This window comes from Capra hircus, chromosome 10 (genome assembly GCF_001704415.2).
Source record: "Capra hircus breed San Clemente chromosome 10, ASM170441v1, whole genome shotgun sequence".
Taxonomy (NCBI): Eukaryota; Metazoa; Chordata; class Mammalia; order Artiodactyla; family Bovidae; genus Capra; species Capra hircus.
Genome location: NC_030817.1, coordinates 66,254,878 through 66,279,535, shown reverse-complemented (window position 1 = coordinate 66,279,535; position 24,658 = coordinate 66,254,878). Strand labels below are relative to the sequence as shown.

At 41.1% G+C, this 24,658-nt stretch overlaps 1 protein-coding gene across 2 annotated transcripts in view; it reads left to right on the top strand.

Moving 5' to 3' along the window:
* The window catches only part of NUSAP1 (nucleolar and spindle associated protein 1), a 29,584-nt gene continuing 5,135 nt past the window's right edge, over nucleotides 210-24,658 (top strand). Inside the window, exons 1-9 of one of the 2 annotated variants that reach the window (XM_018054427.1) lie at nucleotides 210-394; nucleotides 5,784-5,852; nucleotides 7,095-7,289; nucleotides 8,549-8,705; nucleotides 13,013-13,111; nucleotides 13,916-14,025; nucleotides 17,692-17,873; nucleotides 19,049-19,206; nucleotides 22,278-22,394. In XM_018054427.1, the coding sequence (XP_017909916.1) occupies nucleotides 302-394; nucleotides 5,784-5,852; nucleotides 7,095-7,289; nucleotides 8,549-8,705; nucleotides 13,013-13,111; nucleotides 13,916-14,025; nucleotides 17,692-17,873; nucleotides 19,049-19,206; nucleotides 22,278-22,394 (1,180 nt within the window). In that variant the 5' untranslated portion in view covers nucleotides 210-301. Of the gene's footprint in view, nucleotides 395-5,783; nucleotides 5,853-7,094; nucleotides 7,290-8,545; nucleotides 8,706-13,012; nucleotides 13,112-13,915; nucleotides 14,026-17,691; nucleotides 17,874-19,048; nucleotides 19,207-22,277; nucleotides 22,395-24,658 lie in introns of both variants that reach the window. The other variant, XM_005685504.3, reaches the window with a different exon arrangement.

Here is a 24,658-nt window from a genome sequence, read left to right as displayed (position 1 = left end):
CAACGTGAATGGGGGCTCTGCCGCGCACTTTGTTGCCTGGACACGCCGTTTGGCGCCTAGGTGTTAGGGCAGTGTGGAGAAGATCGTGGGTCAGGTGGAAGGGAAGTCAACCATCCTATTGGTCAGTACCAGAAGACCCCGCCTTTAACGAATTTGTAACCAATGGAAGTGCAGCTTACGTAATTTAAACTCTCTATGAATATCGGTTTGCTCAACGCTTTGAGTGGCGCCAGAGCGTTGAGCGGCGCCTTAGCAAGTTAAGTATCGGGCCTCCGCGTCGTTACCTGGATTGCAGTTCGCCATGATCGTTCCCTCCCTGGAGGAGCTGAACTCCTTCAAGTACAGTGACCTGCAGAACTTGGCCAAGAACCTGGGCCTCCGGGCTAACCTGAGGGTACGGGGCCGGTGACTGGGGGATAGGATATGCGGCTTCTTTGAGACGCTGTGGGAGGGGACCGAGCGGGAATTTCGAGGGCTGAGGCGACTGTCCCGGCCTTGGGGCTGTAGATTTTGGTTTACCCATGGGTCCAAGTAACTGTGCAAAACCGAGAGGGTGTCAAAGTTTTCACCTTTGTTGAGGCTGACTCTTACAGGGACTCAGAAAGATGCCCGCCTCCGAAATTGTTTGCTTTGGTTTTATTGGGAGTACTCTGCTATTTATCAGTCCATCTGTTAGGAAACGCAGGCCCTTTAGAAAACTAAAGGAATGCTGCATCTAAACGCCAATTAATAGGCAGTCGCGAAAAACTCCAAACAGCTCACACTTTTGTTAAATTGCCTTTGCTTCTGGAAAACTCCAAACAGCTAACAGTTCTGTTAATTGTAAAAGGTCCCAAAATTTCCTGCTACTTGAATGGAGGACGGAAGAAAGGATGATTTTTAGGGAACCTCCCCCGTAGATAAGTTTTTATAAGTTAGCTCTGATTCAGTAGGATCGTTAGTCTATTGGTCATTGTTGTGGTAGTGTTCTATTCAAAACCGATGAGGTCTTTGACTCTGATACTGCGAAACGTTTGGGGGAAAATGTTCAATTCTGGATTGGATGTATATATTGTTCTGTATATTTAGTGGAGTTTTCCCACATAATATTAAAGTATATTCTGGAGATTTATTCTGCAAGCTGTAGTGTTTAAACTGAGTGAATGTTTAGATCAGTCCTCACAGATATTTTAAGTGGTTAAATTAATTAAAATAATCAGTACCCAAGTACCAGTTGGGGCTGAAGTATAAAGAACTATCTCTGGAGATATTTTTGAGCTATAGTATTAATATTTAATGGCTTCCCAATAGTTCATGAACAAAGTCTTTTAAGTCCCTTTCATTATTTTTTTGCAGTCTGGCTGGAGTCTTTTATCCAAGGCAGCAGCATCCAGACTGCTGCGTGAACACTTGGCGTCTTTATCCATCTTTCTGCCTTTGCTAATTCTGATCCTTTGGCCTCAGATCCCTTTCTCTATCCTTTATCTGCATGAATAAATCCCAATTACTCTTCACAGTCTAACTGAAATGTCATCACTGACCTGGCACCTTTTCTTTTCCCCTCCTCTTCATTCCCTTGGCCACAGGTCCACCGCCCCAGTAATCCCAGGGACCCTCCACACTTTTAAGGCAGTGTAATTTCAAGTACTTTTTCCAAACTCTTGCCGGCTTCCAGCATGCACTCTAGTTATTTGTATAGCTATGTTCTCTTCTCTACTGAATTTAAGTGCCTTGAACAGAGATCTCATCTGTCCACGTTGGAAGTCTTTATAGCACTAAGTGCAGTACGTTTTATTTGGGATGTGTTGGATTGTTATTCAGAACTACGATTTACAGTCACTTCTTGGCAGTGCTAGAGTAATGCACCAGAGGGTAGTTCTTTTGACAAGAGTTACTGTGGAGGTTTCCTACTTCAGTTTGGAGCTCTGGCTAACATTAAGGCCCCATAACTTTTTGGATCTCTGAAGAGCTATTTTAAGTTCGAAAGTGGGGACTCGGGTTCAACTTTTCACTTTTTCTGAAAGTCTCACCTATGTTTTTCTCATAACCAACTGCAGCCATTTTCTCCTTTTAAAATCTAACTTCCACACCGTCAACAGTGTTTATAAATTTATTTTATTCAAGTGTAGTTGATTTACAACGTTGTGTTAATTTCTGCTGTACAGCAAAGTGACTCAGTTGTACGTGTATATATACATTCTTTTCCATTATAGTTTACCGCAGGATATTGAATATACTTCCCTGTGCTATACAGTACCACCTTGTTGTATATACATTCCGTATATAATAGTGAGATACTACTCATAATAGTAAGGGAAAAGGAAGGGACAGTTACTAAGATTTATTGTACAGCCAGTGGTCCTTTTCTCACTATTACAAGCTTAGATTATAAAGACTTCTGCTCTTTCCACTGTATTGCAGCTCTCGTCCCTCACCTGGCAAACTCCATAACTGGTTAAACCCAGCTATACACTTAATCCTTGCTTGTGCTAACCAGCTGACCCTGGCTGGAGAAGATCATCTAACTTTGTTCACTGTGCTTAATTTAAATGTGACCATGAATTTAACTTATGATTTATTTGATTCTCCTACATGTCTTTGGTAGTCATTAATTTTCTCATTATTAAGGATAATTATTTCCAATCTTCCTACCTCAGATTGGCTCCCTTCCAACACTTGATGACTTCTCCTCTTAGGTCATGGAAAGACAGATGCAGTCAAGCTGAGAATTTCCTCATCTTTCCATCCCCAGACCCACCTGTTCTGTGTTATAGTAAAAGGCTGTGCCTAAGGGCAGCCTGGCCATTTGTGCTAGAGACCCCATCGCCCTCTCTGGGGCTACAACTCCTGCGATTATTCCTCTCTGCTGCATCAGTTCCTCTTACTCTGCGGGCTCATTTCCATGATGTGCACAATCACATTTTATGTCAGGTTTTATTTGCATTTACTTTTGTCTGCTCTGGGGTCTTCACTGCTGCTCACCAGCTTCCTCTAGTTGTGGGGAGCAGGGGCTGCTCTCTATGGCGATGCGTGGGTTTCCCACTGCAGTGGCTTCTCGCTGTGGAGCTCTAGGGCACACAGGCTTCAATAATAGTCTCTGTAGACTCAGTGGTTGTGGCTTGCAGCTGCTAGAGCACCTGCCTCTGCCACAGGCTCCGCGTTTCATCACTGTTTCATGTTTTCACAGCATTTTTTTTTTGTTTCATTATTTAGCTCTATCAGAATCTTCATTGTGTCATGTGGGATCTTTCATTACTGCACACGGACTCTCTAGTTGTGGCCTGAGGGCTCAGTAGTTGCCCTGTGGCATGTGGGATCTCAGTTCCTGGACCCGGGATCGAACCTGAGTCCCCTGCATTGCAAGGCAGATTCTTAACCACTGGACCACCAGGGAAGTCCTTTCACAGCATTTTAAGATGTTCTAGAAATCTGTGCAGCATACAGATTTAACAATACTTTAAAATTTGCTAAGAGGATAGATGTTGTTTTTTTTTTTTTTCTGCAGAACCACACGACATGCAGGATCTTACTTCCCTGACCAGGAATTGAACCTGTGTCCCATGCAGTGTAGTATGGAATCTTAACCACTGGACTGCCAGGGAAGTCCCAAGAGAATAGATCTTAGGTTAAATGCTCTTACCTCCAAAAAAACCAAAACCCACAGAATCCAAACAGGACAGTAGGCAACTTGGAGATGATAAATGGTTTGGTAGTGAAGACAGGTTCACAAGTGAAGAGCCCACCTGCCCATGCCAGAGATGCAAGAGATGCGGGTTTGAATGGGCTGGGAAGATCTCCTGGAGGAGGGCATGGCAGCCCGCTCCAGTATTCTTGCCTGGAGAATCCCACGGACAGAGGAACCTGCCTGGCTATAGGCTGTAGGTCACAAGGAGTTGGACACGACTGAGCGACTTAGCACACAAACATGTCAATTTGTATACATTAAATATCAACAATGTTGGTCATACCTCAGTAAAGTGGTTGAGGGGGAAATAAGTCAGAAGAACCAAGAGTGCCTAATTCTGTCCTACCAATTCACCCACTTCCCAAGAGAGTTTCAAAAAACAACAAGTAGAAAGAATGTATTCCTTTATTACTACTAGTTGACATGGTGCTTGATAACCTTGACGCAGAGCCTTCAGGTAAAACTCACAGCCTAAGCACAGCCTATCCTGTGCCCAGAAGCTCAAACTAAATTGAGATCTCTGCCTCTCTTGCCTCGTTGTTGTTGTTGTTCAGTCGTTAAGTCATGTCCGACTCTTTATGACCCCCTGGACTGTAGCCTGCCAGATCCTCTGTCCATGGGATTTCCCAGGCAAGAATACTGGAGTGGACTGCCATTTCCTTCTCCAGGGATCTCCTCAGCCCCGGGATCGAATGTCTCCTGCATCTCATCCACTGAGCCACCAGGGAAACCCATTCTTGCCTGGACACATGGCCAGTTATAAACGGTACAAGCAGAGAACAGAGACTGGTAGCTGGGCCCCCTTGAGAAGGAAGTCTGCATGGCTGGTAGAAAGAGGGAGCCCCGCCATGAGCTTGACCTTCTAAAGCACAGGAAAACATAACCCATCAGATTAGTATTCCTCTTTCAGGAAAGAACTGGAAGGAAAGTTTCCCTTGGTGGAAGGAGAAACTCCCCAGAGACCTGTAACCATCCTCCTAAGACTCTGTATTTGGAGTTCTCCATCTTTGGGACTGAGCTTCCCAGGTGGTGCTGGTGGCTCAGACTGTAAAGAAGCTGCCTGCAATGGAGAAGACCTGGGTTGGATCCCTGAGTCAGGAATGTACCCTGGAGAGGGGAATGGCTACCCACTCCAGTATTCTTGCCTGGAGAATTCCATGAACAGAAGAACCTGGTGGGCTACGGTCCATGGGGTCACAAAGAGACACGACTAAGCGACTAACACACACACACATTTTGGGGACTGCCCACATACCTCCCCCCACCACCACCACACACACACATATGCTTCACCAGGTACCCAAGCCAGAAGCCTGGGTGTAATAAAATTTCCTTTTCCCTCAGCCCCCACATTCACATTGATTTTACTTACCAGGAAAGTTTTTAATTCATCCATGTGGCCTCAGCCCTGTTCTAGCTCAGGCCACAGTTGTCTCTGGTTTCCTACAACAGCCTCCTTGCAGGTTCCCTGTCTTCCATCCCACCCTCATCAAATGTATCATGCACATTGTACAGATAGAGTCATCATCCCAAAAAATACAGAACCCACTGCCCTGCAACAGACTCTGTAGACTGCCTTTAAAGGTCACCCTCTTAAGAGTCTCACAAGGCCTGATAGGGTCAGGCCCACTTTCCCATATTCTCTCTCACCAGCTTGTCTAAACAGCTACCTGCTCAGCCCACACTGAACTTCAGTTCTTGAAACTGCACTCATTCTTGCCTTCCCATGCAGTTTCTTTACCCTTTTCCCTACTTCCCAGTCTCCTATTTGTTCTTCTGCCTCAGCATCTAGTGACCTCATGGCTTTATCTTAGAACTGGCATGTATGTTTACCTACTGAAGTCAACCCTAGTGCAGCACCTACCTATATTCTTACACGACATGTAAGCTTCCTTATGCTGGCATTTACCCCACTGCACTGTAATTGCCACTTTCCTCTCTGACTTCCCCATTGTGCTATGAAATCTGTGGGGACAGGAACCAAGTCTATCTTGGTCATCCTACTCCAGCCTGTCTAGAGGACGTTTGATGAATACAAGAACAGGAGAAGATGTTCAATGAATCTTTCTTGCTTGTTTGATTTTTGACTCTACTGATAAGGTCTTTCACTTTTCTGCAGGCAGACAAGCTGTTAAGGGCCTTAAAAGCTCACCTTAAAAATGAAGCAAGAAAAGAAAATGAAAATCAGGTAAGTAACATTTTCATCACCTATTAAATAGCAAAACAATCAGTTAATGAATGAGAAACACAGTTGGTGATGACTTAAGACATGGTGTTCGTTACCAAAGAGATTGTTATTAGTAGTTGTAAATCCTTTCATTATTCTTATAAATGGCAAAACTGCCTCTATAGTCTGCTAAGTAAGATGTTTCAAATAAATGCAAAAGTTAATTACTAGTTGCTCATTGGAAAAGACCCTAATGCTGGGAGGGATTGGGGGCAGGAAGAGAAGGGGACAACAGAGGATGAGATGGCTGGATGGCATCACTGACTCGATGGACACGAGTTTGGGTAAACTCCGGGAGTTGGTGATGGACAGGGAGGCCTGGCATGCTGCGATTTCATGGGGTCACAAAGAGTTGGACATGACTGAGCGACTGAACTGAAGTGTATGCCGAATTGTATGAATAGGGAGGGAACTGGATTTGAAGTCAGAAAAACCAAGTAGGAGCTTTGTCCTTTGTATGTATGTAACCTTGGAAAACTCAAAGTATTGATTATTAGTTTCCTGTTCTTTGAAATGGAAATAACATCTGCTCTGCTGAATTGAGTGTTATGACAGTCAAATGCAATGGAGACTATGAGAGTGGCCTGTGGTAAACTATAAACTACTGCTGCTGGGAGTGATTGTCATGGCTGCTACAGACCCACACCAGAGAGTTTAGACAAGGCTTGACACCTGATTGGGTCAGTGATATTAGCTGTCATTGTTATTAGTTATAGCATAAATTAATTCATGCACTTTTAATAATTTGTGGGCATTTCCTGGTGGTCCATTGTTTGGGACTTGGCACTTTCACTGCCATGGGCCTGGGTTCGATCCCTGGGTGGGGAACTAAGATCCTGCAAGCCGAGCAGTGTGGCCAAAAAACTAGTTATAATAATTTCCTTGTTTACATACACTAATATACCTTTGAATGCTTTGCTAGCCTAGTTTTTTAGCTTGGGTTAAGTGTGATTATTTCTTTTTGAATACTTCATAATTCTCGACTGTGCCTATAATTTCATGCTGGAGAGTTTTAAAATTATCGCTTGCATATGTAATATGTTTGTTTTTTTTAGGGATCTTCTTTCTTTTTTTTTTTAAATTTTTATTTTTACTTTATTTTACTTTACATGTAATATGTTTTTTATTCAGTTTAAATTCTGATTCTTCCTGAGCATTGTAACTGTATACATGGGACATGGAAGACTAATGTCTTTTTTCCAGGATGAAATTCAAACTTATGCATCCTCTTGTGATGAGACTGAGCTACAGACCAGCAGCCAGGAACAAGCTGAGAGGGAGCCGGATGACCATGTCACCAAAACCAGAGGAAGGCGTAAGACTGTCCACAGGAGCCCTGACTCGCAGGCAAATGGAAATGTACAAACTGAAAAGAAGCTAACACCTGTGCCCAATCTGGTATATTATCAGGGAGCTTTCTCTTATTCCCTTATGATATCAGGTGATGGTAAACACTGCCCTGAGCTCAGACCCAGGTCTGGCTTTATCATCACACCTCAGGGACTGGCACTCAGGAAGTACTTATTAAGTACTAAGCACAGGGACTTCTCTGGTGGTCCAGTGGCTAGGACGCCATGCTTTCACTGCCAAGGGCCCAGGTTCAGTCCCTGGTTGAGGAACTAAGATCCCACTAGCTATGGGGTGCAGCTGAAATAGAAGTATTAAGTTCAAATTAAATGTATGTTAAATAAATAGGAACATTCATTAAGTGTTTACTTAAGTGAGGTGTATAGTAAATAAGAAGGAAAGAGATATCAGTATCGAATACAATATTTTTTTTTTTCCTCCTTCCTAACTTGCGCTGGGCCTGGTGATCAGCTTAGTCTTTGAGCAGTGTGGTCATGTGATTCCAGGCACTTCCCCCACTGGCTTTGAGAGGATTCTGGTTTTATTATCCTTTCACAAGTTGGTCCTAACCTTTATGTCCTAGCTTTGCATAGGACCTTACTCGTCAGCCTGTCGAGGTCTTTCGGTGTTGGTTTCTCCTGCCTCGGAGAGCCTCCTCTGCCATGCCTGCCTTCCAGTTGTCCCTAGTCTCTCCTGTGCCCAGACGCACATTCTCACAACACGTGGCGAGGCAAAGAACCCGATCTGCCATTCAGAAAGAGCTTAGTCTCTTCCTTTTCTTCCTGTAACTCCTTTTCCCCCTCAATTTGGTACCTATCTTTGGAAGACAGTGATTATTTTTTCTTTCCTTTTTTTATGTCTGACTATAGCGGTGCTTTAAATGATATATATTTTTTTCCTTTGGCTGTGCTGGGTCTTTGTTGTGACTTGTAGGCTCCTCATTTGCAGTTTACTGGCTTAGTTTCCCTGCAGCATGTGGGATCTTAGTTCCCCAGCCCGGGATTGAACCCATGTCCCCTGCACTGGAAGCCGGATTCTTAACCACTGGACTACCACAGAAGTCCCTAATGATATTTTTTTCAATTGAGGTATAATTGACACATAACACACTATCAGTTTTGGGTGTAAAATGTAATGATTCAATATTTGGGGTGATCATTTCACAGTATATACAGTGTCCAGTTAACATCCATCCCCTCTCATAGTTAAATTTTTCTTGTGATGAGACCTTTTCAGATTTACTCATGGCAGTTTTCAAATGTGATTACTTGTCATTTAAATCATTTATTTTGTTTTAAAATTTCTAGCAGAATCATTCAGAGATAAAAATATGTGGCCCTGCTGAATCCCAGAATCAAGAAAAGCATGAAAACCAGGTTCTCAGAACTGCTGTAGAAGTTCCTTCTCTACCAAATGAGAGTCAAGGAGATGAGAATGCGGTGTCCTCAGGAAAACATGGAACAGATGGTATGCGAGTAATTTTTTAAAAATCTAAAATTGCTAGGGTGACTGCTTTATTTCCCTAGGACTGCCATAACAAAGTGCCACAAACTGGGCAACTTAGAAATTTATTCTCTCACAGTTCTGGAGGCTAGAGTCTAAAATTAAGCTGTCAGTAGAGCCATTCTCTTCCACATTGAGGAGAATCCTTCCTGGCCGCTTTGAACCTCTGGTGGTGGTTATAGACCTTGGCTTGCAGCTAAATCTCTGCCTCTTGGTCATGTGGCATTCTCTCTGTGTGTTGTTTTCTTTATATTGCTGGCTTAAAAGGACACCAGTTATATTGGATTGTGTGTGTCATGTCTGGTTCTTTGCAACCCCATGGACTGTAGCCCACCAGGTTCCTCTGTTCATGGGATTCTCCAGGCCAGAATATTGGAGCAGGTTGCCATTTCCTACTCTAGGGGATCTTCCTGACCCAGGGATCGAACCCTGCGTCTCTTGCATCTCCTGCATTGGCAGGCAGATTCTTTATCACTGCACCACGTGGGAAGCCCAGGTCTATCCCCATGACCTCAGCTTAAGTTGATTACATCTACAAAGAACCTTTCCAAATAAGGTCATTGCACAGTTACCAGAGATTAAGACTTCAGCATATCTCTTTCAGGAAAACCGTTCCTCCCATTATACCACTATATAGAATTTCCAAGCGTTCTGCAGTGAGAGCAAAAGTTAGAACCAAGTATAGCAGGCCGTCAGGTCACCTTTAACACCTGGTAGAAACCAGATAAGAGTGATAACTGGCAAGTTTCAGGCAGTTAATCTCTAGGCAGGATGAGGGGAACCCACATTCTACCGATTAGCTCCTTCTGGCCTACTCCAGAGACAGGTACAAAGGCCTGTTAGCCCCCTTGAGTAGGACAATTAAAAGGGATCTTCATGGTCTACCTTCCCAGCAATGTGACTGTTTTATTATGATGAATGTATATTTTACTTAGTCTGTAACCTAAAAGCTTCTTCTCTAAACTTTCTCAACTAAATGTTTGTTTCCGTAAAGCCAGAAGACATCCCTGGCAGTTCAGTGGTTAGGACTCCTTGATTCCACTGAGTGGGGCGTGGGTTCTATCCCTGGTCGGGGAATTAAGATCCCGCATGGTTCATGGTGTGGCCACCAAAAAAAAAAGGCCAGAAAACTTCAGTTCCCCTTTACCTAACAGGACTTGGTGCTTTCTGATTTCATTCCTCAGGAAGCCTGCCAGTGGCAGCAGTGTCTCGGTGTTTGCTTCATCCCAGTAGTCTGTCTGGGACCTGATATCTTCCTGAGGGGACTGAGAGAGAAATGATCCACTCACGTCCACCAAGCAGTTTAATGCAGAATTTCTAGTGTTGAGCCTTCCCATCTTCCCCAGCATTTTGAATGTGTTACTAAATTCAGAAAGTTAAAGGAGTACAGGTTCTGATTCAGTAGGTCTGAGGTGAGCTTGAAATTCTGCAGATTTAATAAGCATCCCCAGGTAATTCTGATGCATATGCCTCATAAGTGCACTTTGAAATCTTGAGACGAGGAGAATGTAAAGAAATATGACAGAGTCAGAGGTGGGTGTAGAATTACAAATGTCTGGTATTCCACCAGTCATGTTGTCGAGAAGACTTACCTCTAGGACCCAGTTTTGAAGGCATGGGAAAAATGAGGGTAGATCCTGTAAGTCAGGTTTGCTCACTGAAGTGCGGGCTGTTTGAAGGAGAAAAATCGGATCATGTAGTTTCTGGTGAGAGGAATTTTTTAAATTTTATTTTGACATAATTTTAGACAGTAACAAGAGTTCCTATATAACTGTCACCTGGATTTCACAAATATTAATATTTTGCCATATTTGCTTTATTCTTATATACATATATACTAATATGTGTTGTATACATTTTTTTCATAAACTGCTTGAGAGTAAGTTTCAGATATGTGCCTTTTTACCCCTAAATATTTCTGTGTGTTTCTTAAAACATAAGGACTTTTTCTCACAAATGTACAGAGTGCAGTTCATATTCCACATGATAGTTAACCTCAAACAACCACTTGTCAAGGTTTGGTATAGTATCAAAGAAGAATATCCACAGTTATCTTAAAAGGCCACTAAATAGTCTTCACTTTTAACCACGTAGCTGTATATGGCAAAATTTGTTTTCATATATTACTGCAGTTCAGTTCAGTCACTCAGTCGTGTCCGACTCTTTGCGACCCCCTGAATTGCAGCACACCAGGCCTCCCTGTCCATCACCATCTCCCGGAGTTCACTCAGACTCATGTACTTTTCTTCCAAGGACTAAGCGTCTTTTAATTTCATGACTGCAGTCACCACCAACCAGAACAATATATCACAATATAGTGTATGCAGAAGCAGATGAGAGAATTCAGCTGCCTTTTATTATCAGACGTTAAAGAAATTGTAAAAGAAAAGAAAAAATAACCACTCTACTCATTTTTTTTTTATTTAGAAACTTTTGTCATTTTTAATCATGTTAAGGAAGGAAAGCTATGATCAACCTAGATAGCATATTCAAAAGCAGAGACATTACTTTGCCGACTAAGGTCCGTCTAGTCAAGGCTATGGTTTTTCCAGCGGTCATGTATGGATGTGAGAGTTGGACTGTGAAGAAGGCTGAGCGCCAAAGAATTGATGCTTTTGAACTGTGGTGTTGGAGAAGACTCTTGAGAGTCCCTTGGACTGCAAGGAGATCCAACCAGTCCATTCTGAAGGAGATCAGCCCTGGGATTTCTTTGGAAGGAATGATGCTATAGCTGAAACTCCAATACTTTGGCCACCTCATGCGAAGAGTTGACTCATTGGAAAAGACTTTGATGCTGGGAGGGATTGGGGGCAGGAGGAGAAGGGGACGACAGAGGATGAGATGGCTGGATGGCATCAATGACTCAATGGACGTGAGTCTGAGTGAACTCCAGGAGCTGGTGATGGACAGGGAGGCTTGGCATGCTGCGATTCATGGTGTCGCAAAGAGTTGGACACAACTGAGCGACTGAACTGACTGAACTGATAGCGGGTATATTTTTAGTTAATCAAATATCGTTAAATGTCTTAATTTTAAGTCTAGTATGATATATATTGATACATGAACAAAAATTCTTTGGGGTCCTCAATTTTTGAGAGTATGGAGGCATCCTGAGGCTAGAAAGTATGAGACTTGATAACTAACCTTATTTAGACAGACCTTATTTAGGTTTCATCCCAGCAGTGTCCCTTAAAACAAAGGCAGACTCATCCTTGACATTTCGTTGCCATGCCTCTTTAAACTACTTTAATATGGAACAGTTCTTCAGCCTTCCTTTGTCTCCCAGTGTGTTGACACTTTTAAAATACAGACCAATTTCTTGGGTCCTCTGACTTAGTTTGTCTAATGTTGTTGATGGTTAGAATCAGATCATGCCCTATTGACAGGAATCCCACAAACTAAGACACAGTGTCCTTTATCGTCAGCACTCCAGAGGGCTCAGGTATTGGTTTGTCCTATGACCAGTCTTGTTAACATGCATCACTTGGTTATGGAGGTGTCTGCTAGGTGGTTCCTTTGTTGTAGTTATTATATTTTCATTTATAATAAGCATGCTGTGAAGAGTGGCTCTGACTCTTTACGTATCCTATTTCATGGCCAAGGTCCAAGCAAAAGCCACTGTAGCCCCTCCATCTCTATCCATTCATTCTTTTGTCTTATTTTTTAGATGCATTGGGAAATGTTAAGGATGTATGACTTCATAAGTAGCATTTCTTGAAAAGTCACTTACGCAGTATTTAGTAGATTGCCTCAAGCTAAAAATGATATTAGAATGTGGAAGATAAGTAGAGGGAAATAGCAACCATTATACACATCATGATCTTAACTAGATTTAAAGAACAAAAGCAAAACAAGCATAGAAGCAAAGGACCTGAGAAAATATACCAGAATGATAATAGTGTTTCTTAGGCTGGTGGAATTGTGTGATTTTTATCGTTCTCATTAAAACATCTAGACGTGTTCACAGCAAACGTTCTGGAAAAAGTGTTTTTAAATTTCTGATAGGCTTATATAGCTATATAGGAAGCACAGAATTTCTGTCTGCTTGGAATATGAGCCAAAAATGTGGTGATGCTATAATTAATTCTTTGTGCTCCTTACATACTGTTTCTCCCACAACCTTGGCAGAGACTACCACATGAAAATGCTTCATGTTAACTTACCTTTTTTTTAATTGAAGTATAATTGCTTTACAGTGTTAGTTTCTGTTACATTTCTTCATGGGAATAATTTTTAGAAATCTTTCATTAGTTCTGAATCTTTGGATTCAGGTAATAAAGATCCACGGGTATCTTCAAAAAGAAAGAAGTCTCTCTACACAGATGGGTTTTCCAAACCTGGAAAAAATAAAACCACAAGCACTACTCCAAGTAAGTTACTCTGTTGCCTGGCCCATAGAATGTTGGTTGTGGGTATATTTAGAGTGCTTAAAATGCTGCTGAGCATGTATTAGAAATTCTGTTACTTATTCCTAGAGAATGTAATCAATTAGAATCGCACAGAGCGATTACAGAGGTAAAGTGTTGCCCGTCTTGGCCTGCCTTACAGCCCTGAGCTAAGAGTGTCTCTTACAGTTGTAAAGCATTGTATAAAAGAAGGAACATAACTGAGAGACCACATTGTGTGTGGCTGTCAAGCATAATATATTTATCGTCTGCCCCTTTACAGACAAAATTTGCCAGTCCTTGGCATAGAGCTTTCTTAGCATTATGCTTAGTCACTCAGTCGTGTCCAGCTCTTTTCTACCCCATGGACTGTAGCCCACCAGGCTCCTCTGTCCATGGGGTTCTCCAGACAAGAATGCTGGTGTGGGTTGCCATTCCCTGCTCTTCTTAGCATTATAAAATGTCAAATTTAAGTAAAGGCCATTAATTAATTGGTGATGTGGAGGACAAATCTATTAATCTTTTCTTATCCTCTGGACTAAACCAAGATGTCAGTAGGCAGTGAAATGGAGAGATTGTCAGTATTTGATAATTTATAAGATGAATATGCTTTTCTCCTGAGTTTCCAAAAACTTAATGTTTTGAAATTAAAATTTTAGCAAAAATGATGTTTGAAGTTGAATATTAGGAATGCTGAGATGAGAACGAATGTTAACAGAAAAACATAAGGAAGGTGAATAAATGGATTTTGTCTTGTTATTAATTTTCATATTTGGGAAAATATTCTAGACTTTAAGAAGCTTCACGAGGCTCGTTTTAAGGAAATGGAGTCCATTGATCAATATGTTGAGAGAAAAAAGAAACATTTTGAAGAACACAATTCATTTAATGAATTGAAGGTATGCTGATAAAATTATGTTCTTAGTGGTACTGTTTGATTTTAATGTTGATACTGTGTATTACATAGCATGGTTAATACAACTAGCTTTCTATTATTCTATTACTAGAATAGATTTGAGTTTAATGTATCTTTATTATTTTAAATTTGTTTTTGAGAATTTTCAAAACCCTCCAGATAAAGCAGTGAATCTTTACTATAAAAAATACTTTAAAAGAAAGAAAAAACATTAAGAAAATATAACTTTTTGAAATTTTTAAAATAGAAAAATATTTAAAGTAAACAGTAAAATAAAAAAGAACAAAAGAAAGGAAGAAGTCCAAAATAGCAATAAGTTACTCTGTTTTCCACAATCAGACATTGTGCCTATCACTTTTGTTGGGGAAAAGCTGATTTATGGCTGAAGCCACCTTCTTTTCCTGTCTCTAACCCAAAGGGAAAAGGGGTGACTAACAGTGGCTAGCTTGAAGGCTTACTGTCAAAACTGAGCTTCCTGGACTGGGTCCCTTAAGACCAGATAATGCTGAACTCGAACTCTTTTGAGTAAGAGAAGGTGAAATCAACCCTGAGGTTGAGTTAGCAGAAGAGTAGTGAGTTAATAACATCCCAGGAAGTCGATGTTACTGTCTTACATGATATCTGGTGTTAAAGGGGTGCCTCACATTTGGATGGGAAACATTTTTTAATTTAATAATACATAATAGTGAAAGTGAAGTCGCTCAGTCGTGTCCGACTCTTTGTGACCCCATGGACTGTAGCCTACCAGGCTTCTCCATCCATGGGATTCTCCAGGCAAGAATACTGGAGTGGGTTACCATTTCCTTCTCCAGGGGATCTTCCCGACCCAGGGATCGAACCGTGGTCTCCCGCATTAGAGGCAGACACTTTAACCTCTGAGCCACCACCTGCCTATTTCTCAAAGAATTTGAGCCAGTTTGTGGTATTACAGCACAATACAGTATAGAGCTGTTCTAAAAAGGGCAGAAAATGAGCATTGTTAGCAGGTACAATGTCTGCTATATCAGTTACTGAGTTGAGTTTTGAGTTTTCTGATACCCATGGCAATGGGGAAATGCACTGGATAATAAGCTCTAAATAATTAAAAAAAACAAAAAAATACATGTGGTTCTTAGTGACTTAATCTTGGATAATAAATGTTCACTTGAACAGTGTTTATAAAACCACTGTTACCACAGTTGAAGACAGTGTTATCAACCTTCTAGCAAGCAGGAGCATCCCCACCCAAGTCAAGGCATTAAACATCTCCATCCCTTCATACTGATCTAACAACATGGGTGGACAATCCAGAGAAGAAATACTCAGTATGTCCATAAGGAGACTTTTAAATTTTAACAAGGGCTAACTTTCACAGCATTCATTACTGAATACTGGGACAAGAGGTCCATCCTGGGAGTGAAGGAGAAGGGGAGTGGCCTGCTGATGCTTTACAGAAAGTAGATAGCTTCTTTCTCTGCACAGGCATGAGCTAGCTGCAAATATGCCTGGAAAGAGAGCCACTCATTTTCCTTACCATGAAGCTGAGTCTACTTAAAAACTTTATTTAAAGTCAAGCTTTCTGTACACATGATATGGATGAATTAATTTTCTAGGTAAAAGTTAAGGGCAGAACAACTGCTTTAACCATAAACTTGAGTGTAGCCTTGAAGATGTGTTGAATAAATGAGTAGCTTATCTTGTTTCTTAGTTGACAGTCCCATCTGAATGAGTTGAGTTTTACAAATCCCACCCTGGTGTCACTGTTTAATCAGGAATTAGCTGACGAGATGGGCTATTTGGTATGATCTATTTGCAGACTAAACAAAAAACAATGATAGTGACTTCACCATAGCTAATATGGTTTTCTTAACATTTGATATGTTTGGAGGTTGGTCTTTTGGAGAGTGATGGACAGTAAGAAGTGAGCAGAGTTCTAGAGAGAATCATCTGGCTGTGACTAATGACTGTCTCCATGATTAGTTGCCTGATGGCTCCTCCAGAATGGGATCCCGAACTTTGTGCCCCAAGATGCCTGTTTACTTTGCTAACAGTGGGAATGATCAAATTTTTTAATCTTTGATAATATATGAAAAAAAAAATTGAATTTGCATTTCTCTGATCATCAGATGTTTACTTGTTCATGTTACAAATCTTTGTATGATATAATTGGCAGGTTTTCTGTGAATTTGCTTTTTCTTAATTTTTGCCAATTGATGAGCCACTTATCTATATGAATGATGAATATTATGTATTATGTGTTCTAAATACTTTCCTATAGTTTATCTTTTTAACTGTATTAATGGTATCTTACTTTGTGGAAGGTTTTATTGTTTTATTAAACTTTACAACTTTTCCTTTTAAAACTGAGGAAAAGTTTTGTGTTGCCCTTCCTGTCCCAAGATCATAAAAATATGCTTTTATTTTACTGCTTTTATTATTTTCCCTATGTTAATCTTTAACCCACATTTTTATTTTTATGTATGTTATGATTGAGCTCCTTGCTTTGTTAAAACAGGATTTTTTGCTAAAAGAAAGGGAGAAATTTATTAGATACATTGCAAACAAAATAGTGCTACTAGAGTCAGCATAATATTCTACCTGAAAAGCCAGAAAGATTGGTACTCACTGTGAGTAGAATCACTTAAACATTTTAAGTTGCTCAAGCAAAGATGCAGAGTTGATGGTTTTGGCACCAAGTGAATTGTGAGGAGACAGTGTAGAAAGTGGGAATTTTAGGAGAAAGAAGAAAACAAATGGTGTGATTACATATAACAGTATACTTAATACATCTAACCTGAGTTCTTAGCTTACGGTAAAGATACATATTTACTAAATATTTTATTTTTAAATTTGTCTTACAACATGAATCTCTTCTGCTTGTATGTTGAAATGAGAGCTTAATGTAATTCTCTGCTTCCTTGTATTATGTCACAGGCTATCATCAGAGTGTTTCTTTTGGCTCTACATTGTCAATTCCAGTAGTCCTGTTTCTGTTGTCAGTTAGTGAAGTTAGATTTCTTCTGACTGCAGCAGAGCTTAGACTAATGATACTAGACTAGAAAAACATTCCATCATTCTTTGTGCTTTGACTGTATCTAAAAAAGATAACATAAGTGAAACCCTTCCCTGCTGTTTTATAGAGAGCATTCCCCTTCCTCTCTTCTTTTTCTTTAGGTTTTTAAAAAAGAACTTTAAAAAGCTATCGGAGAGCTAGGGTTGGGTTGGGGAGTAATTATTTGTAGATTTCATAAGCTTTTTACACAGTAGGTTCTTCTTTGAGCTTATATTTAATAAACTGCATATCATGCTGTCAAAGGAACCATCTTTCCAAGAGAACCATTTATCCCCCGTCTCTGGCCATGGGAGACTGTTTAGCCACCTGCTTTCTCTAGTGAGAAAATACCTGGGGACATGGGAGCTGCAAAGGGCTTTCTGTAACACAGCACAACTAGAAGTTTCTGTTAAATCAGAGCCATCTTCGCAGCACAGGTGTAGAAAACCGCCCAGCCTGCCAGGCAGATAGGATGGGGTGAGGTAGTAGACAAGGAAGGATGACAGGGTTAAAAGTGAGGATGAAATGGAATGAATGGGGCATTCTCCTGCACTTTGCCGGAGAGACAATACTGTCTAAGAGGCCAGGCTTTAATGTGCTGCGTTTCGGGTTCTCCAGAGGCAGCCCATCACTAAGGGAGTGCCGGCAACTCCAGTTCCTGCCCGAGGAAGACTCTCCGTGGCTTGTACCCCTGGCAGCCAGCAGCGCTCTCAAGGCCGGCCCCACGCAGGCCGGAGCACCTTGTGTGTGAAGGGGTCAACCAAGCACTCTGCTCTGTCGGCAGCTAAGATGAATGTCAGGTAAAGAAGAGCTCCAAACTGGAATCCAGGGTGAGGTCTCAAAGGCTTTATTGCTTTTCATACATTTCAGGAGGACTACATCAAATGTTTTAGAGTGGATGAAAAAGGAGAAAGGATTGGAATAGAAAGATCAGCAAACATTTAAGTTAATCTTTTTTCCTTTAAATTTGTGTTTTCTTGTTTTATCCAACTTTCCTAACATTTGATTAATAAGTAAAGATAGAAAAGGTAATATGGATGTTTTACTTTATTAATTTAATGTATGTCTGCAAAAATGTCTATAGAAATTTTTCCGTTGACTTAAATATCAAGTTGAAGCTGAAAATGTCTCAGTATGGTGAACTAAAGAACTGACTCATCCTGAAATGTGAACATTGTAGCCCCCTAGGTAGTGCAGCAGCATAGCCGTCTCATGCCCTGTTAATCCCTGTTTTCTTTGCTTATGCCTTTCCTGGCATCGGGGTAGCCCTCAACTATGACCGTCCCCACAGAGGAAGATCTTCAGGCTCCTTTTTTCTTTATTAAGGGCATTGCTGCCTTTAATAGAAGTGGTGCATGGTAATACTTCCCCATCATGTGCAATATCAGACACAGTTTTTAAAAGCTGAAAAATGCCCTTGAGTTTGGAATTCTATTTATTGAGTTAGCTTGGAATATGAGGTACCTATGCTTGGCAGTTCTGATTGTATTTAATATTTAAGAACAGCATGGTCAAGGGCTAGTCCTTGCTTCCTGCAGGGTACAGAATAGCCTGGACACGGTAGCAGAACCATTCCTACACATCTATTTTCTTAATTCTGTTGTAGAGTCATAGTGGTCTCCCAGTCCCTCTGACTTGCCCTCATCAGGAGGCGAAAGGGAGCTTCTCCAGGTATACCTGAAACTTGAGGCCCTTAGGTGTCTCCTTTGAATTCTGCTTTATACTGTCATTGGCCAAGGCAGGGAGAGTAGAGAGTACAAAACCATATTTTACAAGTAACAGAACTTGATAAATGACTTGCTGTAGCATCATTGTTTAAAAACATTCACATCCTGTGAAAGAGGTTCATTTGTATAACAGGTTATACTAAGGCCCTTTCAGTGCTTGTTGATGGGTAGGTGGTGGTGTTTATAAGCGCAGCCCAAGTTACTCTTGACACAGGTACTCATGTCTTATTCTATTCTGTCCTATTTAGGTTTTCAGCTGCTACTAAAGATAATGAGCATAAGCGTTCACTGACCAAGACTCCAGCCAGAAAGTCTCCACATGTGACCATGTCTGGGAATACCCCAAAAGGCCAGGCTGTGCTCGGGACACACAAGTTAAAGACCACAAGGGGTGAATCTGTTGCTGGTAAAGAGACAACACCCCCACACACACACACACACACACACACACACACACACTTCTGCTTCATTTTTAAGCCATGTGACATCCTAATAGGATTGTTTCCTTAAAGCCTCTCCATATCTATAGAATCAAAAGCAAAAATTTCTCCATAGCATTTATACTTGTGAGGGAAATGCCAGAGACACAGATGAAAACCTGATACCCCTGCCCAAGGTCTCCATCCTGTCTAAGACAAGCCCCAAGACGGTGACCCCCCCTGGAGAACACTTGGCCCACTCTGGTACTCTTGCCTTGAAAATCCCATGGATGGAGGAGCCTGGTGGGCCGCAGTCCATGAGGTCACTAAGAGTCGGACACGACTGAGCGACTTCACTTTCACTTTTCACTTTAATACATTGGAGAAGGAAATGGCAACCCACTCCAGTGTTCTTGCTTGGAGAATCCCAGGGACAGGGGAGCCTGGTGGGCTGCCATCTATGGGGTCTCACAGAGTCGGACACGACTGAAGCGATTTAGCAGCAGCAGCAGAGATTAGGGGGAGGATCACAGCACTCATTATAGCCTCTGAATGGTTCTGCCAGACCCTGAAACTAACAGGACCCAGAGTTCGTGGAATAAATGCCATGCTATTGACTGGTAGTAGGGTGTATAAGCCAGAATGAGCCATATAAACAATCTTCTACACCCTGTCTACTTAATCATCGCCTACAAAGACCAGGTGGTTTTCAAAAGAACAGTGCAATAGCAGTGTGAGGGTTTAAAACATTATCACCAACAGGTTAAGGCCTGTATTAGAACTGAGTGTATCAAAATTCTCTTGAGAGTTCTGCTGAATGTCAGGCAAGAGGGGCCTTGGTTCCCTGAGACCAGAGTAATCCAGCAGGAGTTCAGACTAGAGGAGAATATTGTTGTTGGTAATAATCAGTGTGGAGACTGTGGATTTTTTCATGCCTTTCACACCTAAATTAAAGATCAAGTAGTGAGACAGACAACTACATTTCAAGAGAGAGTGCGGAGGTAGGAACAGAAAATTTATGATTCTTCCTGTATATCACCTCTGTCATTCCCATTTACCCTTAATCTTTTCTATACCAGCAAGCAAACATCCCCTATAACATGCTAAATCATCCTGTAAAAGGGGAAGAAAGTTTGGGCAGAAAGCAGGGCTAAAAAAATGAAGACTAAACTTCCTTAAGATGGGACTCTTGTCATTTTACATGGGACATGAGGTACTGAGCAGCAGCCACCTGCCTAATACTGAGCAAGGCCCCACAAATGCCCACAGATAAGGACATGAGGAAGAATCTACCTCTATGCCATATCCTGAGTTTTCTCCTCTAGGTTACTCAGGAGTGTGCCCAGCCGGGATGGGATAGTTTTCTTTCCCCATTTATCAAATACAAATTTCATGTAGATGAAATCAAACTGATTTGTTTCTAATGATTTGCTTTATTCACTCTGTATGTTTCAAGAACCATACTGATAAATGAGCTAAAGTTCATTCATTTTCACTGTGTTTTTCAATGGTGTGGATATATTTCAACTTATCCATTTTACTGCTCATGTACCCGCTGGTATTTCTGGCTTTTATTTTTTTAATATTTATTTACTCACTTATTTTCGGCTGTGTTGGGTCTTAATTGCAGCACGTGGGCTCTCTAGCTGTGGCACACGGGCTCCAGAGTGCGTGGTCCGTAGCTGTGGCGGACAGTAGATGCGGCGAGCTGGCTTAGGTGCCCTGCAGCCTGTGGCATCTCAGTTCCCTGACCAGGGATCAAGCCTGAGCCCCTGTGAACAATTTTTATTGTTTTATATAGTATAACTATGACCATTGTGGAACACATTTCCTATCCATGTATAAGAGTTTCTCAAAACTAGGAGGTCTGCTGAATAGTAAGGTGTGCAGACACTTACATTACTGGTTGAATTGTACCAGTACATCCTCTCATCAGCAGTGTGACAGCCCCATTGTTCCCCTCCTTACCAAAACTTGATAGCAACACAGTGGAACGGCTTCAGCACCGGGGCTTTCTGCTTTTCTGTGTTGTTTCACTAGGTGTTCCTAGATCCTGGTTACTTGTTCACATATTCAGGCAAGTACCATCATTTGACAGTGGCCTGAATGCAACCTGTAAGGGGAAAGGATTATAAAATGTGTCAGATATATGCTGCCCAACTGTAGCAAAAATGTGGCTTACCAAATTATACCATTCTAATATGTTTTTAACTTTAAGTTACAAAAATTCACATTCTTCACATTCACTTTCTATAACAGCCTTCATTAGTGAAAATCAGAGCCATGGACCTTTTAATCTCTATGTGATTATGTTCCCTGCAGGCTTTATCTCTGTTTGTGTTAATGAAAATGTCACTATTAATAATATATAACTTTTTAAAAGGGTAGGGAATTCCCTGGTGGTCCAGTGGTTGGGACGGCGAACTTCCAGTGCAGAGAGTGCAGGTTCTATCCCTTGGTTAGGTAACTAAGATCCAGCATGCTACGCAGTGCTGCCCCAAAAAAGGGTAAATAATATCAGGCAAACAGCCTGAAAATTTACCCAGTTAATTTTTTTTAGTTGAAATATAGTTGATTCAGTGTTAGGTTACTTTCAGGTATACAGCAAAGTGATTCAATTATACATATAAAAACATATATATATATAGCCTTTTTGAGATTCCTTTCCCTTTTAGGTTGTTATAAAATATTGAATATAGTTTCCTGTGCTATATAGTAGGTCCTTTTTTAGGTTATCTATTTTGTATGTAGTAGCATGTTTATGTTAATCCCAAAGTCCTAATTTATCCTTCCCACCGAATTAAATCTTAAAACAGAATTCTAAACTCCTGTTGATCCTAAAAAATGTCACAATTTGGGGAGCTGCTGACAGGGAAACAAATCTCAGGGGTTAGTTCTCCTCAGTAACTCTTTTCTCCCCATTTCTCCTTTTTAACCCTACTTCTGTTTCAGGCTGTTCATATTAAATTCTATTTAAGATTGAGCAGTGATACTTTAATAAAATAAAACTTTAGCAGGTCTTTTATTCTAATTAAACCCTTGGATTTTGTTATTTTAGTTATTACCCCGTTCAAGTTGACAGCTGAGGCAGCGCAGACTCCAACCTCCCATAAAAAACCAGTGTTTGATCTCAAAGCAAGTTTGTCTCGTCCTCTCAACTATGAGCCACACAAAGGTATGTGGGAATGTTTTGAGGTTCAAGAGTTAAGATTAAACAGTTATGCATCTGACGATATGAAAAATCGTAGTGACTCAGTGGAAGCCATACTTGGCCTAGAATTCCTGCCTCTGCCCTGTGTCCACGTGACCCATAATTTAAAAACTATCCATTGAACAAATACTAAATAATTCACTTATATTTTTGTTAACCAAAAACAGTTTCTAATCAGTGTTGCTAAAAAGCATTAATAAAACTTCAGCCAAGATCAAGAAACTTGAGTATTTCTATGGGTAAATGAATGTTTTCTTTATAGTTTTTAAAGGATCCTAGGCTGAGGACCACTGGTCAAACCACCTGGGACATTTATTGGCCAAATGTCTCTCTTGGGCATATATTAAAGTTCTTCACATGCACTTAAAACATCAGCAATTAATATGATCTATATGTCAGTGCTTCTGGAATTATTTTAAAACAAACTTCCTATAAAAATTATGTTTATGTAAGTGTTTAAATTACTAATCTTAATGCAACAAATATAATAAAAACTAAGTCTTATTTAGAGGTAAGAGTCAAGCTGAACCATGGTTTAAAAAAACTTCTCCCACTGCATTTTTCCACCCCAAGTTTTCCCATCTGTGGCAATGGCACTTCTCTAACCAAGTGTCAGGGCAGACGTCTGGGAGTGATCTTTGGCTGTCCACTCTCCTTGACACCATACGCAGGCCTCTCAACTCCATCTTTGAAACTGATCTGTAATTTGACCACTTTTTACCCCTTTATGGCTACTGCCTTTGGTCCTAGTCACATCATCTTATTGAACTTCTAGAATAGCCTCTTGGCCCCACTACAACCTTAAAGACGAATCAGAGCACATCAGTGCCTTGCTCTGAACCTCCTAAGGTTTCCCATCTCTCTTCCACCCTCATTTCGTTGTCTCCTCCCTTCTCTGACTCTGTGCCAATCACACTGGTGTTTCAGCTCCTCAGACACATTCATCTCATTCCCTCCTTTAGGTCTTTGAATTTGTTATCCCTGTGCTCCACCAAGAGTACTATTCCCATTGATCTTTGCACAACTTGCTCCCTTTTTTTAATGGGGCATCCGCTTGACTGTCACCAATCTAGGAAGGTCTTCTCTGTCCACCCCCCGCCCCCCACCTCACACACACACACTCTTTACTCCTTCAGTGCAGTTCAGTCGCTCAGTTGTGTCTGACTCTTTGTGACGCCATGGACTGTAGCACACCAGGCTTCCCTGTCCATCACCAACTTGCAGAGCTTGCTCAAACTCATGTCCACTGAGTCGGTAATGCCATCCAACCGTCTCATCCTCTCTCTTCCCCTTCTCCTGACTTCAATCTTTCCCAGCATCAGGGTCTTTTCCAGTGAGTCAGTTCTTTGCATCAGGTGGCCAAAGTATTGGAGCTTCAGCTTCAGCATCCGTACTCCCAGTGAATATTCAGGACTGATTTCCTTTAGGATGGACTGGTTTGATCTCCTTGCAGTCCAAGGGACTCTCAAGAGTCTTTTCCAACACAACAGTCCAAAAGCATCAATTCTTCAGCGGTCAGCTTTCTTTATAGTCCAACTCTAACACCCATACATGACTACTGGAAAAATCATAGCTTTGACTAGATGGACCTTTGTCGGCAAAGTAATGTCTCTGCTTTTTAATATGCTAAGTAGGTCATAGCTTTTCTTCCAAGGAGCAAGCGTCTTTTAATTTCATGGCTACAGTCATCATCTGCAGTTAATTTGGAGCCCAAGAAAATAAAGGCTGTCACTGTTTCCATTGTTTCCTCATCTATTTGCCATGAAATGATGGGACCGGATGCTATGATCTTAGTTTTTTGTTAAATGTTCAGTTTTAAGCCAGCTTCTTCACCTTCCTCTTTCACTTTCATCAAGAGGCTCTTTAGTTCCTCTTGGCTTTCTGCCATAAGAGTGGTGTCATCTGCATGTCTGAGGTTATTGATATTTCTCCTGGTAATCTTAATTCCAGCTTGTGGTTCATCCAACCCAGCATTTCACATGATGTACTCTGCATATAAGTTAAATAATCAGGGTGACAATATACAGCTCTGACATCCAAATTTGGAACCACTCTGTTGTTCCATGTTCAGTTCTAACTATTGCTTCTTGACCTGCATACAGATTTCTTGGGAGGCAGGTAAGGTTGTCTAGTATTCTCATCTTTTGAAGAATTTTACAGTTTGTTGTGATCTACATGGTCAAAGGCGTAATCAATAAGGGAAAAGTAGATGGTTTTCTGGAATTCTC